Consider the following 15,942-nt stretch of genomic DNA (forward strand, 5'->3'; position numbering starts at 1 on the left):
ACCAACATAAATAACTAAAGAAAAACAAAAACGATTTCTGATATTTGAAGGAACGAATATGAATCGTGTTCCATGCATGTTACGCTACATACTAAGCAAGTGCATAATGAAATGAAGGTGGTACCACATGCCAGCAACATTTTACGGACATGTGTTTCATTGACCAACAGAGAACAACTATCAACATAAAAAAATTTCACAGTTGGTCTTACCTTCGCCTTTTGTTGCTGTTTCAGCTCTTCCTTCTTGTAGTTGCGCTGGTACGATGTGATGACCCGCCGTAATCGAGTGTTCAGATCCTGCATTGATGGCCAGGCCAGTTCCGGATTCATGTCCGATGGGGCCGGTGTCGGTGCTGCACTAGCCGTACCAACTGTGGATTCTTCATCATCTAGATTAGTATTTGTTATAATAAAAGGGGGCAATTGTTAGGATAAATCAAATCTACTGTCTAATAACTTGCTGTTTTAACTCTACGTGATGACGATGCGATATGAGAGGTCTGATTGTGTGCCTAATGGTCGAGGAGGAATGGGATTGTTTCAATATTTACATGATTAAAACAATGAAGTTTAGATATTCGGTTGGACTGTACAAACTATATATTCGTAATTTTACGGCTTCATACGTTCACGGTGATTAATGTAAATATGGCACTGTTTCGAGCAAACTACTTTACACAACCTCCAGGTTGCTAATCGATGCAGAAGCATCGTTCATCATAAGTTTCACTTCAAAGCGCGTTCAATTAAAATCAACCTAGCAACTCAAACGCCTTGGGGCGTTCCTGAGGCATGATGTAGCGGCGCCGATCTTCACACGAAAGCACCAGACCAACATCTCATCCGCACTAATCCCCTGTAGCAAGGGCTGACTATCCGGCTACGTGGTAAAATAAGTCTAGTAAGCCAGGAATGGCAGGCTATGACCTTAGCAGCTTGTTATGCCGAGGTTAAGAGAGCGAGAGAGAGAACGAACTCAAACGCCTTGATCAAATCTATTGATAATAAAAAAGCGGAATTTAGTTGAGCGACTAATAACCGAAATCTATTGTGCAAACATTAAACTTAAGTGCATTCTATAAACAATATCCCGTTTCTTGTCAATCACCAAATAAAACGGAAGAATTTTTTTTTACTGAAACCAAACAAAAAAAAACTACAAAGAAAAACATGGAATACGCCAAAAACGGGATGATTATAAAGGTACCATTACTAACAAATTTAACCAAACCGGGAATGAGGGATGAAAATGAATTCGCGATGATGGATTGAGCGTACACTTACCATCCTTCGATTCGATTCCGACGGATGCCGATCGGGTCGCTTCTGATTGAACACCATCTTCAGGGTCTTCTTCATTGTCGCCCAACTTAGAGTTTGCATCATCATCATTTCTGTGAAAAGCAAAAAAAAAGTGTACAACGTTAATATAAATCACCGAATAGTAAGTTTATAAATCATATTGAAACAAAATGATAGCACCCTTTTAAATATGATACTGTCACAACAATGAAGATACAACGAAAGATACGATTCGTGGTAATGCAGATAAAGCTTCCCAGTGAGTGTGTGAAGGAGAAGTTTGATTGAATTGATATTATCAATGAATATGCATTGCTGGCTATGGAGAGTGTTGAGTTGTGGTGTATTTAAATGCTATTTTCCAAACATATTACGTGCTTGAAATTTTGCGTTGTTAAATGAAAGGGACACTTTTCAAACACCTTGTCAGTGGGAACATATGTGGAACAGTAAATATGTATAGAAGCACGAAAGGATTGCATTAATCTGATACAAAATGAACAAACAATGGAAATTTGACGAAAACAAAATGCAATTCCACGTGGAATCGGTTCGCTGTCAGCAAATTTTTATTTGGAGGAGAACTAAAACAATTGGATTTAATAAATCGGAACAAGACCCTTGCAGAGGACGTGCTCTACGGTAGACCGGTTGTTTCGCACTCCGCCGGTAGATGTGGAAACACACATCAACACGATACAGAAACTATTATGCAGAAGATCACATGAAAAGGAAACATACAAATCACATTTACATATAATAAGTTTACAATGAATTTAATTTAATGAAAAAACTTAACCAAAACACAAACTTCAAATGAACTGGACACTATAACGCAGAGAAGAAAAGGAACGTCTTATAGCAAGATAGCCAGCGAATAATAGCTGCACATTTAGATAAAATAAAAAAAGATAAAAGACACGCAGTTGTTCACATAGATCCAACAATCGATTTTCAAAATGAAAAAAAAAACTATTACTATAAAGAAAAATTAAACTAATTACTATAAAATACAATTAAAAAGCACACAAAAATTTTACTGTTTTGTAAAACAAAGGAAAGAATTACACGTTAATAGACTAACATAAACAGGAGGGAGAGAGAAAGTAAACAGTAGTAGAACAGAATAAGAAAATAGTAACGAGAACTTACTCTTTCACAATCGTTGTCTCTTCGATGGTGCCATCGCCGGGACCGCAGTGGCTCTGGAAACAGAGCATCGGATCCGCCCGCATCCCACGGTAGTTTTCGCAGCCATGTTTGTACGTTCCCACCAACAAACTTCGATCGCAACAATTTGGATTCCACCATGAGCACGGCAGCTGATCGGGCGTAGGCGGTGGCCGAATTGGGAGATCGCTACAGACGGTAACACAATGTGATAGTCGGACGTAGCACACATGGGAACCACGTGCACACATTCGCAACGCACGCGTCCACACACAAAGGGTGGCCATGTGAAGGAGGAATAGGCGGCGAAGTGCAACGTAAGAAAAAACGTAAGTAATTTGCTCATAATCATGGAGTGATATAATTAAACAAAAAAGGGCGAAGGACGTTGCAGAAGGCTTCCATTGGGGTGTTGTAGAAAATAGGACAAATGGGAAGATCTTAGAGAGGACCGTCGGTTTTTACGGAGGTCAAAAGGGAAGGTATGTTTTGTACCGTATCGCAACAACGAAAACAAGCAAAGGGATATGTGGTAAATGCTAGCACAAACAACAGTAGCCAATTTGTGTAGCATTTAATTGCAGAATTTTAACTGAGAGTAACAAAACACATAATTGATTTTTTTTTCTCTAGAGCATGTTTCAGGTAAGACGAACTAATTCAAAATAAAACATTGTGAAAGTTGCTTTCTCAAGAGAGCATTTGTAAGACATCCTGCTTTGTAGGAAGCACTTGTAGCAATTTCGTGATTTTTTGTTAAACGTTTTTTGCCTTTTGTTTTCACGCCTCGACTTGCCATGTTCCGTTTGCTCAATAGTGGAGTAATTCGATTATGATTTGGTTTTGTTTTTAATAAACAGCTGATTTGTTTTGCAGCAACTTCTATTATCTATTGTCACACACGCACATACATACATGTAGAAAACCCACTAAAGTAGTCCACATTCATACACATGTCGATTGTAAGAAAACGTATGATTGAATATTACCCTTTACTAGTAGCCTTACTAAATCGACCAAACTTGTATGTTAGGAATAAAACGTTCTGCGGCATCGCCGAACTGCGTGATACGTACGTTCTTCAAAACTTTTTTTCAAATTGAATAAAAAGTGGCCATAACAAGAAGAATAGAATAGGTCAGATTTTGTACAGATGGTGGGCTCGACGCACTGTTCATTAGTTTGATTCTGTGCTTGTGCAGTGGAATTCATACAGCAATGAAAATAGTTTGCGATAATGATTGTCGTGCAACAACAAATAAATCAAAAAAAAATTTAAATGCTCATAAAAATTCAATCACTGCTTGTTCTCACAGGTGTTCTCACAGTACGAAAAAGAAACGCGAAGAACCCATACTTCTGTACAAAGCCTAACAATACAATAGGAGGAAAGCAAACATACATATTGAAAATGACAATTTTGGAAGTGTCATAAGAAATTGTTTCATCTTATCAATACATTTTAATTCGACACAAACCTCATACTGCGTACCAATCGTGAGATAAGAAAAAACATCTAACAGATAGCAACAAACAACATTTAGATTGGTAAAAAGTTTGTATAAAACAAAACACGACATTATGAAAGAATATGTTGCAAAATGTCAAAAAATTCAAACATTTTTATAGTCAAAATAAACAACTTTGAATTACGATATTTACGAAATGGTATATTGCGATATTGTAGAAAAATATACTCAAACATACTCAAACAATACTCTTTGAGATGTACCAACAAATGAATAATGTCGCCACATGACATAACCATGGAGGAGACAGTAGAGCAAGTCAAACGACACACAAAATACAATAGCTTGTTATTTTCAGTGGAAAGATAACATGTTCGATAAAAACGTAGATCAAATATAATACCAGCTTGGGAAAGACCATCTACGATCTTTGCTGTGCATAGACTGTGAGTAACATACGAGTGTGAAAATATGAATGAACGGAAATTAGGTACAGTTTATTACTTTCGCGTGGATGATGATGTATTAGCAAAAATGGAACTGGAAATTTAGTAAGGGTTGCTTAAGCTGTAGCAGCTTCTGCTAGTGGTAATAGATTATGACATGATTTTTTTTTACATTACACACATAGCGGTAACATAAACATATCCTTTTTTAAACGTGTAAGTGTGATTGTGGAAAGGGGATTCTGCTCTTTTAACGCATCAAAAGCACACGCACACTCTCGTTCGAAATTCGGCGTATGACGTTAACGATCAGCATCAAAAGGATCACAGGCAATGTGTGAAGGTGTTAACAGGAAGATGAATTAGATACTGACGGAAAGTAGGATAAAAGACAGGAAGCACCAAAAAACGATCGCCCTTTGACAACGAACAGACAAATATACCTGGCATTGGCACCTTCGTTGATTTGATTCACTAAATCGCCAAGCACCTCGTGCTTTATGTAGTACAACATACGAACGCGCAGCAGCACCCTGAATAACACGGACAAAAACAACACAAGAAAGAGAATAAAAGAGAAGAACATGTCAACGAAATGTCTCTTTGCAGTGTGAGTGAAATGTGTCTTTTCCCTCCCGCGTGTTATTTATGGTTGGTATCATCTTGAACACCCCATCGCCGTTACAGTACAATAATGGTAAAGGGCAAACGGAGAAAACGGCGACAGATCGGATGAAGATGAAGCCAAATGGCGTAGCCCGCGATGCCGTCGACAAAAGTGCGGCGAAGCGAAAAAGCATCGAAACATTTGCGCGCGCCTACGCGTTTGTTTCATCACACTCTTCCTCACTTGTTTGCGTGTCTGGTAAGATGTTTCTTGTAGTTGATGTCGAGCAGTGTCTCGGTATCGTATTTTTCATCCTTGCTCCAGTGGTGTGGATCGGATACGGGTGTCGTTGTGCCGCCTGTGTCCGAGCCGGATTTGGCCGATTTTTCCGCTTTTGTGCCAGATGAGTTCGAGGATGCATCTTCATTCGCATCGGTCGTTCCACTACATTGGGGAGCCGGTGTGGTAGATCCAGCCGGTTGAGCTATTAGAGGAGAGCCACCACCGTTACTTCCCGTGCCAGCGGAACTAGACGCTTCGCGTTTCGGTGTGGTACACGCGGAAGATGATTTCCTGCCTGAAAGGGTAATCAAACAATTATGGATTAGGTAATTTTGTTTCCATACATTAACTGAACAGTTTATTGCTACCTTTGGCATTGCGTCCTCTAGGAACCAAATTGTGCAGACCGCTGTGATTACGTGCGATTTCACGCTGTTCTCCACCTTCGTTCGGCGTTATCAAGTCCCAAATGAAGTTCTTAATTTTTTCATCACCTTGATATCGCTCCAAACAGTACAGTAGCTGTAAATGGTCAAAGAGAAAAATATATTACATCGATCTCTCATTATTACTACACGTACAAATTAACAATCTGAACATTTGTCCAAATTCAGTTTTTATTGCGAGAAGTTCAATAGTGTTTTACTCAGCGAAAACCTAAAGTTTCCTCAATATTAGCATAGCGGTCATCATTATAATTCAATTAAGTATGTTTTTTACAATATGCTATATATGTAGACATTCCATCACACAATACAAAATACACTTACAATCACACGAGCACAATCCTCAACGTCTTGCTCTCGCCAACCACGCTTGAACTGTCCCTGTTCGAGAATTTCTGTCCAACGCGCCCAACTGTGAATGAAAATGAGGAGAACAATATTTAAAATGAACCAAATATCTTTTCTTCCCTCTTCCATTTTCCTTCATCTCTAACATACCCATGCGACAGCAGTCCCTTCTCCACCTTGAAACACTCCGACCGTGCCCAATTTCCGTACGAAACTTCATCGGCGCCGAGTACCGCGAGCGTTTCTCGATCACGTGGAACATAATCGTCGTGCTGCATCTGTTGCTGAAGTTTCTTACGTTCCTTAGCACCGCGCGTTCGCTTGCTGCGAGTTTTCAATCCTATACCACCCTCTTCACCATCGCTACCCTGCTCACCGGACGATTCATCCGAAATGTCCATCACGCCGTCATCGTGCCCATAACGCTTAATCTGCGTACGACGTCGCGGTTCCGCTATAACCAGATCTTCCGTTTCGTCCTTCTCGCAAGCAGTCGGATCAATTTCCGCCTTTTTAGCCCATTTGTTCCAGAAGTCAGGATCGTCGATATTGATGTCACTGCGATTGGCCGCAGCAGCAAAGGACGCCTTGGAAAAAGTAGATCCCTTTTCGCTTTCCATCGTAATGACCTGCGTACGTCGCAACAGAATCGAATCGATGTCCTCCTCACAGAACTTATCGCCGGCGTCATCATCCATCACGGCACCGTATGCGCCTTTCTTAAGCAGATCTTCGATCTCTTTCTTCGACAATTGTCGCTGTGTGCCGTCCTTGTTTTGACCGGTGTTCATGCTCTGCAGGACGGCTTTATCTAAACCAAGCTTAAGCGATGCTTTATCAAACATCTCGCGCTCGTACGTGTTGCGGCAGAGCAACCGATAGATCTTAACCATCTTTTGCTGTCCAATACGATGACATCGTGCCTGTGCCTGCAGATCGTTCTGGGGATTCCAATCACTATCGTAGATGATAACCGTATCGGCTGCGGTCAAGTTAATACCCAAACCGCCAGCTTTCGTGCAAAGCAGAAATACAAATCGATCGGAATCCGGTTTCGAATAGCGATCAATAGCAGCTTGTCGTAAGTTACCTCGAATGCGCCCATCAATACGCTCGAACGGATACTTCTTGTACATCAGATAATCCTCGAGGATGTCTAGACAACGCACCATCTGGCTGAAAATCAACACACGGTGCCCATTGGCCCGAAGCTTTGGCAACAATTTGTCAATCAGTACCATTTTACCAGATGACACGATCAAGTTTTTATAATAGGATTCTGCATCCTCCCCATGCTGCTGTCGGTAATCGTACTGGATCTGATCTTCCGCTCCATTCAGCAAGTACGGATGGATGCAACATTTTCGCAATTCCATCATCGTGTTCATCAAGTTTGGAATGTTTGCCGATGTTGTGCCCTTCATTAGGAAGGAGAAATTCTGTTCCAAAATACCCCGATAGTACTTTTTCTGGATATTTGTAAGCTCCACCTCCACGATCGTTTCCTCTTTCGGTGCCAGTGACTTCTCCACATCATCCTTCAACCGCCGCAACATCATGGGCTTTAATAGTGCTTGCAGCTTCAGCACCTCGCTCTCCGTCTTAAGACTTCCAAACTCGCGCAGGAATTCTTCGCTGCACGCAAACTGACTCGGCTCGAGGAAATTCAGTAACGAGAACAATTCGTTCACATTGTTCTGAAGTGGTGTGCCAGAAAGCAGAACACGATGTTCGAGATTTAACTGCCGTAAGCCTTCGAGCAGCTTGCAGTTTCTGTTCTTCAAACGATGTGCTTCATCGATCACACAAGCGCGCCAAGTAAAGTTCTTTAGATCCTGATAATCTGTCACTATCATTTCGAACGTTGTAATTAGTACGTTGAACTTCGTGATGTCGCTTATTAACTTGCCCGACTCGGTTCGATAATACACTTCGTAGTCCTGTATCATCTGCCGACTCGTCGCCGATCCATGATAAACGATCACATTCATCTCCGTCCAACCTTCAAACTCGCGCTGCCAGTTAGGAATGGTCGACAGAGGTGCAATCACCAGGAATGGTCCACGAATTCCGTACTCATACACGGAGTTTACAAACGTGAGACTCTGGATCGTTTTACCTAGCCCCATCTCATCGGCCAAAATACAGTTGTTGCCCTTGTACCATGAGTAGCGCAACCAGTTCAAACCTTCCAACTGGTACGGACGCAATTTGTTACCACCCTTGAACGTGGGAGACTCCGGCAGTGCCTTCCACTGGTCGGGATGCGGCCGTTTCTTGGTCTTCCACTCGCTCTTTGGTGGAATCTTATTGAACTTGTAGTACTGCTCGATCTTCGGCTGATCGACATCGTCCTCCAATTCCCAGGTGCAGTCTTCGTACGGCAAACTCTTCCACTTCACATAGTAATGTTTCACTGTTTTACCCTCATCGTCGACCATCTCCGATACATCCAGAACGCGATCTACCTCTACAAAGTCCGGATTAAACGGTTCTTCATCCAGGCTTTCGAAGATATTTAATTGCTGTTGTTGCTTCATGAGGAAACGCTTGATTTTGTTGCCAACACGCTTGTCACCTTTGAGCAGCTCATCCTCGGTACGCCAATCACAGTGCAAATAAGACATGTTGCGATACTTCACGAAATATTCTTCCACGTCGATGAACACAGGTTCTGGCTTCTTTTCCTCTTCTGTTACCGCACTTTGCTGTTCTTCTTGTTTGACAACTTCCGCGCTCTTTTCAGAATTTGGCTCGGTTTCATCAGAACCCACTTCTTTCTTGGCGACTTCAGTAGCTGAAGGTTCTTCTTGCTTCTTTTCACTATCAGTTGATACTTCGTCCTCTTCCATCTTTTCTACACTTTCGCCGGTGACAGCTTTCTCCTCCGTTACCTCTTTTTTAACGTCAGTTTGTTCAGAAGGTACTTGCAATGACTCTGCGTCGCCATTCGGTTGAGCCGAACTTTTATCATCCACCGTACTCGTGTCCTCAGAAACAGTTTTGGGAGGTTCTTCGTCAATCTCCATATTTTCCTTCACTACATCCGTAGACTCCCTGTTATCCTGTTCTTCAACTTCTGCTGCAGTCGTTTTATCTGCGATCTCTTCCGGCGGACAATGTTTTTCATTTGGCTTTACCTCTGCTTCTTCCTGTTCATCCGTTTCCATTTTTTCATCCGCTTTGGAATGCTCAGCAGCAGCAGCAGCAGCAGGTTCTTTCTGTTCACTTTCAGATTTTTTGTCAACGGTAGCGTCACCATGAGCGGGGATCTTTTCTACACTTGCGTTGCTTTCTGGTTCCGTTTCCATTGGAATCGTTGCAATGGACGCAGATGTGTCTTCTTTACTTTCGGTTTCCTTGTCCTTGGGATCTCCCGTTTGTTCCTTTTCTTTTTCTCTGTCATTATCGGCAAGATCTGTATTTTCTTGTTTGACCACATCTGTAGTTGCGGCTTCACTGCCTTCGCCCTGCACCTCCGTATCGTTGGATTCGGTCTTTATTGCTTCGTCGGAAATACCCTCAACAGGTTCAGGAGTTTTCTCTTTCGGTGGAGGTGGAGGTGGGTCTGGTTTCAATTCTCGTCTACCTTTGCGAACTGCAAGTACATACTGCACCACCTAGAAAATATAATACATCCATTAATAGATTTATACACACACCGGCGCCTTTTCCTGTCTTTGACTTACCATCGAATCTTCCTCTGATGTGTTGACGTAAACGTAATTTGCATTGGGTTTCGATGCATCATCTAATGGTTTTCCGTCCGGACCAAGTTCCACCGTAGCCGAGGGAAGTTTCGCTGCTTCCGATGTGCTCACTTTGTTCTCGTCTGTCGCCACCTCACTTCCCGCTCCGGTTGTGGCACCAGCTTCGCCACTGGCACCTACCACCGTTCCATCAGGGGCAGTTGCACCTGCTTCACCGCTCACTAGGGAAACATCCGTTGGTGTCAAACCCTCTTTCCGTTCTGAACCACCATCCGAGCGGCGATCTTTCCTACCGCTGGTCGGCGTCGGTGAAATGATACCGGACTCATCATCGGAAAAGCGTAACATCACATCATCTACGTACTTCTTGCGTTGCGTGTTTCGTGCTGATCGACGTTTCGAACTGTCCGCTTCCGTGTCTGGTGGAGGCGAAGGTGGCGGTGTGCTTAACAAATCGTCGCCTTCACCATCCGACTCCGTAACGATCATGCGGCTACGTCGTGATCTACTCTTCGATCCACCACCGCTCGACTTACTTCCACCACTGCGTCGCGAAGAAGAACTTCCGCCTCCACTCGGGCGGCTTCGATTTCTACTGCTACTACTGCCACCCTCCGAACTACCAGGTTCTTTACTCTTTTTACTACTCTTCTTACTCTTGCTCTTGGTAGGAGTCTCCGGTTCCGGTTCGGCGCTTGCACCCTCCTCCTGACCATCGGTCTTCTCCTGCTCTTCTTTCGTTAACTCGCTTTTGCTAATCTTCGACACAGGGATGTCATCGAAATCCGTCACCTCTTCCATTGGCACACCACTAGCACCAGCTTCAGTTGCTTCACTAGTAGTGGTTATTGCTGCCTTCGACTGTTCATCACCATCAGCTTCGCCTTCTTCTTTCTTTGCTGTAGCCGATGCGATTTTTTCATCTTCCTTTTCTTCTGATACCTCGCCATCAATTGCCGCATTGGAAGAAGTAGCATCACTATCTTCCTTTCCTGTAGATTCCACCACGCTGCTTGCTGTAGAAACAGCTGCCTCCTCCTTCTCTTTTCCTTCGTCAACAGCACTCTCAACGGTCATTGCGACGCTTGGTGCCGCTGGATTAGCATCGTTTGAATTTTGTGCATTCATCAAAGAAGCCAAAGACTGATTCTCGTCGGTTTCGCTCGTCGTTGTGCCTGATTTGGACAGCTCCAGCTCGGCAGTAATTCCACCATCAGGAAGTTCATCCTCCATTGACAACGAATTGTCGCCATCGCTCGATGCAATAATCTTCTTTTTCTTTTTCTTACTTTCCTTCGACTCTTTCTTTTTACTTTCCTTCTTCGGCGTCGATTCCTTCACGCCCTCACCTGTCGTGGCAGCACCTTTCGCCGGTTTTTTCGGCTCTCGTGCTTTACGTGGTTTCTTTATCTTCTTGCCACTGGCATCAGTAGAAGTGTCGAGATCACCGGTACCGCTACAGGAAAGGTTGTCCTGCGAGAGATCTCCACCGGTTACTCCAATTCCACCCCCACTACTTTCAAGCGACATCAGCTCGTGAAAACTGCTACCATCAGGGGAAACCTCCGGCAGACCAGTCCCAGCGGTCACAGAATCTTCCGAAACCGGTAATAACGTCGTTGGTGTGGGCGTTGTTATACCCGTGGCCGTAGCTCCACCCGCGAAGGGTGCAACCACATTGGATTGAGATGTCTCATCGCCTGACGTAATGAGGCCCGTCTGGCCTACCACGGTCGCCGCGGCTGCCGCAGCTTCCTGCTGCCCTAATAGTTTGTCACCTTTCTTTGCCCGAGGCTTACGGGGTTTACTCGAGGGCGTTCGACCACGACCGCGCCCTGTCGTGCTTGTCACTTGCGGACTGTCAATCATGGCTGCTGCTGCCGCTGCTGCGACCGATGTCATCGTAGGCGCGACAGGATACAACGGATGTGGTGGTTGCATCAGAAGACACGGCTGTGGACCAAGGCCCTGACAACCGTCCGCCGCTTCGTGCTGCTGCAACATGGCTAGCCGCTCTTGAAGACGCATCATCTTCTCTTGATTGTCTGCCATCGGCAGTTTGTACATGTCCTGCATTTGCTGTTTGATTGCCGCTCGCTCTTGGCTGTGCGACATCATAGGGGGCGTTTGATACGGAGGCGGTGGTGGTGGAACCATCATGTCGCCTCCCCCAGTGACCGTTTGACCGGCAACAGGCACACCCTGCATTTGTTGTTGTTGCTGCTGTTGCATCATCGTACCTCCAACTTGGTGCATTCCGTACATCGTTGACCCAGGTGCTACCGCAGCTGCCATGGTTTGTGGCATTTGTCCACTCAAGGCTTGCGCATAGGTAGCCGACGCTCCCGTAACTGTCGTGGGTTGTCCACCAACACCCGACATGAGCCCAGTGGTACCGCTACTCGTCGAGATGATAGGTTCTCCGCCAGGTGATATGGTGCTATCGCTGACTGCAGTTGTGGTGGAAGTCGGTACGAGCGTCTCTATAGGGCTTTTGGTTGCGGTCGTCACCTCGGGCGCCTGTAGGTCTGTTAATCCTACTGGAGCTACTACATCTGTCGCCACCGAATCGAGCAACATTTGCTGCTGGTCCATCGCTGAGGTTTCCGTATTTCCACTCGATTGTAACATACTTCCATCCGAATGGTATCCGCCAAGCGTATCTTCACCTGCCTGCTTCGCAGAATCCAGCAGTGTCGAACCATCTCCCAAGGCGGAAGAATCTTTTAACGAGTCATCCAACACGCCACCCGTGCCACCTACTTGCAGATTATCCTGGCCGAGGAGCATTCCCGCAGTGCCAGAGTTTTGCTGCTGATGATGATGTAGTGCCTCAAAGTCCGTACCAGACATCAGCGAGTTCGAATTAGACGACTTTGATTCGTCAGTGTTTGATTCAGCCGGTGCCGGTACAATGCTGTCACGAGATTCTTCATTACTACTGCTACTTCCAGCCGTTGCCTGCTCGGCGGCCGCCAGTGAATGCTGCTGATGTTGATGGGGCTGCTGTTGCTGCTGACGGGCGTCTCCCAACTCGGCCCCACTCGGCACAAGTGGGGTAAGGGTAGCGTCATGTGAGTACACCGATGGTACGCCGGCTGCAGCTGTACTTGTGTTACCCATCATTGACGGGCCTAAACTTGAGGGAGCCTCATTTGCATTGCTCGATGCTAAACTATCGATCAAGCTGAAATCCGATGAAGGAGGAACAGACACTTGTTGATGATGCTGCTGCTGCTGCTGCTGCTGCTGCTGCTGTTGTTGTTGTTGTTGTTGTTGTTGTTGCTGCTGCTGCTGCTGCTGTTGTTGTTGCTGCTGCTGCTGCTGCTGTTGTTGCTGCTGATGCTGATGATGTTGCAGCTGTTGTTGTTGAGACTGCTGTTGCTGTTGATGGTGGTGATGTTGCTGCTGTTCTGCAACTGGATCCACCATTCCAACTGTCGGCTGATGGTGTTGTTGTGCCTGAGACTGATGCTGTTGTGGATGATGATGATGTTGAAGGTGCTGTTGCTGTTGCTGATGTTGTTGTTGTTGTTGCTGCTGCTGATGTTGATGGTGGTGATGCAAATGGTGGTGATGCAAATGATGTTGCTGCTGTTGCTGATCCGTAATTGAAGATATCGGTGGCAATTCAACAACTCCCTGCTGATGGGGATGCGCATGTTGGTGAGAATGGGGATGTTGCATCGAGGGCAAATCGTTTAGCGATGGGCCTCCCGCACCACCTTGCTGCTGGCCCGTTTGCTGCTGTTTCGATTGCTGCTGCTGCATTTGCTGAGATTGCTGTTGCTGTTGCTGCGACATGCTATTGTTCACACTCTGTAAATGCTGATTTGGGCCGCTTGGCGACATTAGCATCTCGTCATTAAATGACGGTGAGTGAAGCTGCTGCGAGATCGAATGCGACAGACCACCACCACCTCCGCCGTGTCCGCTAGCCGGTTGCATTGCTGCAAGCGTACTATGATGCATCGAGGGTTGCTGCTGTTGATGTTGTTGCTGTGGACCACCGGGTGCATGGTGCTGCGCGGTGGATGGTGGTGGAAGATGTGATCCCGGCTGCAGCTGGGTTAGCATCTGTTGCTGTTGCATTTGTTGTTGCATGGCGGACATTTGGGGTGGTTGTTGAGACGCCTGGGTTCCCGTTGGCTGCGAAAGATGCGGCTGATGAAGACTATGTACAGGTTGTTGCTGCTGAACGTTAGCGACCGATGTAGCCACATCCACACCGCCTACGCCGTGCTGTCCCTTATCGTCTAAACTGCCGTAAGCCTGCGGGCCAGGAGGACCCGTTGCCGAAGGTGGTGGTATCACAGGCATGCTGGTTTGCGACACGGGTGGAATTAGGCTGGAAATATCGTTCAGTTGACTAATCTGCTGCTGCGCATGCGATGGTGGCGGTCCATGTGCGCCTGGGTGTAAATGGGGTGCATGGGATGCGTGCATCGGCGGCATATGGCTGCCAGGAGGTGCAATGGGACCGGCCATTCCGTGATGAGCGCTTCCATTAATTCCACCACTACCGGGACGCTGCTGTTGCTGCACTGCTGCCATCGGTGTCCACTGCTGGTGTTGCTGCTGGTGTTGGTGCTGATGTTGTGGGGACATCGGCAGGCGGGGTCCCAACGGTGACAGTGGATTGTTCGCACCCATCTGTTGCTGCTGCTGCTGGTGGCTCGGTGGACCACCACGATAGGCAGCGGCCGCGGCCGCTGCTGCTGCCGCTGCCGCTGCAGCCTGCGCATATTCCATGCCAGTTGCACCAGACGGCGGCATCACCATCTGTTCTAATGCCTGTAATGTCGTGTTGACACCCGCACCAGGACCTCCGCTTACAACGCTGCCTCCTGAGCTCGATGCCGTCAGCTTCGTGCCGGACTGTGGCCGCGGGCTTTGCATGCCTCCACTGCCAGCCACTATCCCTGCGCCGAGATGTGGCGAATGTGTGGACGTTATCGTCGCCTGTGGAGACTGCGAAGTAACAACCGGCGGTCCACCGCCCGGAGGTTTAGCCGGGGACATCACTGGCCGAGGTGACATCTGCGTGTGAGGAGACATTTGTGGTGGTCGGGGTGACATCTGAGGTGAGAGCTGAGGAAACGGAGCCCGGTACTGGGGACTTCCGCCGTGCTGTGTCGGCTGTTGCTTCGTCGCAGCGTTCGGCAGGTACGATTGTTGCTGTGGTGCACTGGCACCATATCCACCGCCTGGTCCACCTGCTCCTCCACCGCCTCCTCCACCACCAGGGACACCCGGCATACCCGCACCATGCGTCATCGGATGCTGTTGCTGTGGTCCAAGTGGACCACCAAGCCCATGCAGTGCACCAGGCGCATTTGACTGTTGCGCACCGGGGTGAACCATACCCGGATGTTGCCCTTGCTGTTGCTGCTGAGATGTTTGTGGGCCTCCTCCCAGGCTTGACAGTCCCGGATGCTGCTGAGGGTGTTGCTGTGGCTGACTGCTGTGACTCTGATGCAGCTGCTGCTGCTGGGATTGCGGTGGTAAATGAGAGGGTTGCTGCGACGGATGCGTCGGAGCTAAACCTCCCGGTACTACACCGCCTCCGGGCGGTTGCTGCTGGGGCGCACCGAGCTGGTGCAGGCTTGTGGGAACCTGACCACCACTAACGAGATGCTGCCCGTAACCCCCGCTCGGATCCAGCTGATGCTGATTGTAAACATGTTGCGCCGAGCGCGCTGCATGCTGTTGCATGGCCGCTGCAGCAGGACCGTACGCACCGTATGCGGATTGCGCCGCCGATGGTGCTCCCGGGTACATGGAATGTCCCGGTTGAGGATAATGTTGCGCAACACGCTGTTGTTGCGCCTGTTGCTGTTGTTGTTGCTGGGGTTGCTGTTGTTGGGGAGGTTGTTGTTGTTGTTGCTGCTGCTGCTGTTGCTGCTGCTGCTGTTGGGGCTGACCCAATGAACCATAGCCTTGTTGTGGTGGCATCATGCCGCCCATCATGGACTGCTGTGTTGGATATTGCAATTTTTGTGGGTCCTGCTGTGGATAGCCTCCCATGTGCTGCCGGTATCTGTTTGGGGTGCAACGCAAAAAGGTCTTTTAATGAATCTGTTCGTTTTAACCATCATACTAGCGAGAAACTGTAAAAAATCCGTGTATATAAGTAAAGAACATAAGAACGCGTGTATGA

At 46.8% G+C, this 15,942-nt stretch overlaps 1 protein-coding gene across 16 annotated transcripts in view; it reads right to left on the reverse strand.

Moving 5' to 3' along the window:
* LOC128300661 (uncharacterized) overlaps window positions 1–15,942 on the reverse strand; it is a 61,834-nt gene that overhangs the window by 13,533 nt on the left and 32,359 nt on the right. For 15 of the 16 annotated variants that reach the window (XM_053036810.1, XM_053036795.1, XM_053036803.1 and 12 more), the window contains 9 exons: window positions 9,762–15,822; window positions 6,223–9,692; window positions 6,049–6,136; window positions 5,647–5,800; window positions 5,240–5,573; window positions 4,833–4,922; window positions 2,457–2,663; window positions 1,287–1,396; window positions 213–391 (listed from right to left, as the gene is read on the reverse strand). In XM_053036810.1, the coding sequence (XP_052892770.1) occupies window positions 213–391; window positions 1,287–1,396; window positions 2,457–2,663; window positions 4,833–4,922; window positions 5,240–5,573; window positions 5,647–5,800; window positions 6,049–6,136; window positions 6,223–9,692; window positions 9,762–15,822 (10,693 nt within the window). The remainder of the gene's footprint in view (window positions 1–212; window positions 392–1,286; window positions 1,397–2,456; window positions 2,664–4,832; window positions 4,923–5,239; window positions 5,574–5,646; window positions 5,801–6,048; window positions 6,137–6,222; window positions 9,693–9,761; window positions 15,823–15,942) is intronic. The other variant, XM_053036811.1, reaches the window with a different exon arrangement.

This window comes from Anopheles moucheti, chromosome 3 (genome assembly GCF_943734755.1).
Source record: "Anopheles moucheti chromosome 3, idAnoMoucSN_F20_07, whole genome shotgun sequence".
Taxonomy (NCBI): Eukaryota; Metazoa; Arthropoda; class Insecta; order Diptera; family Culicidae; genus Anopheles; species Anopheles moucheti.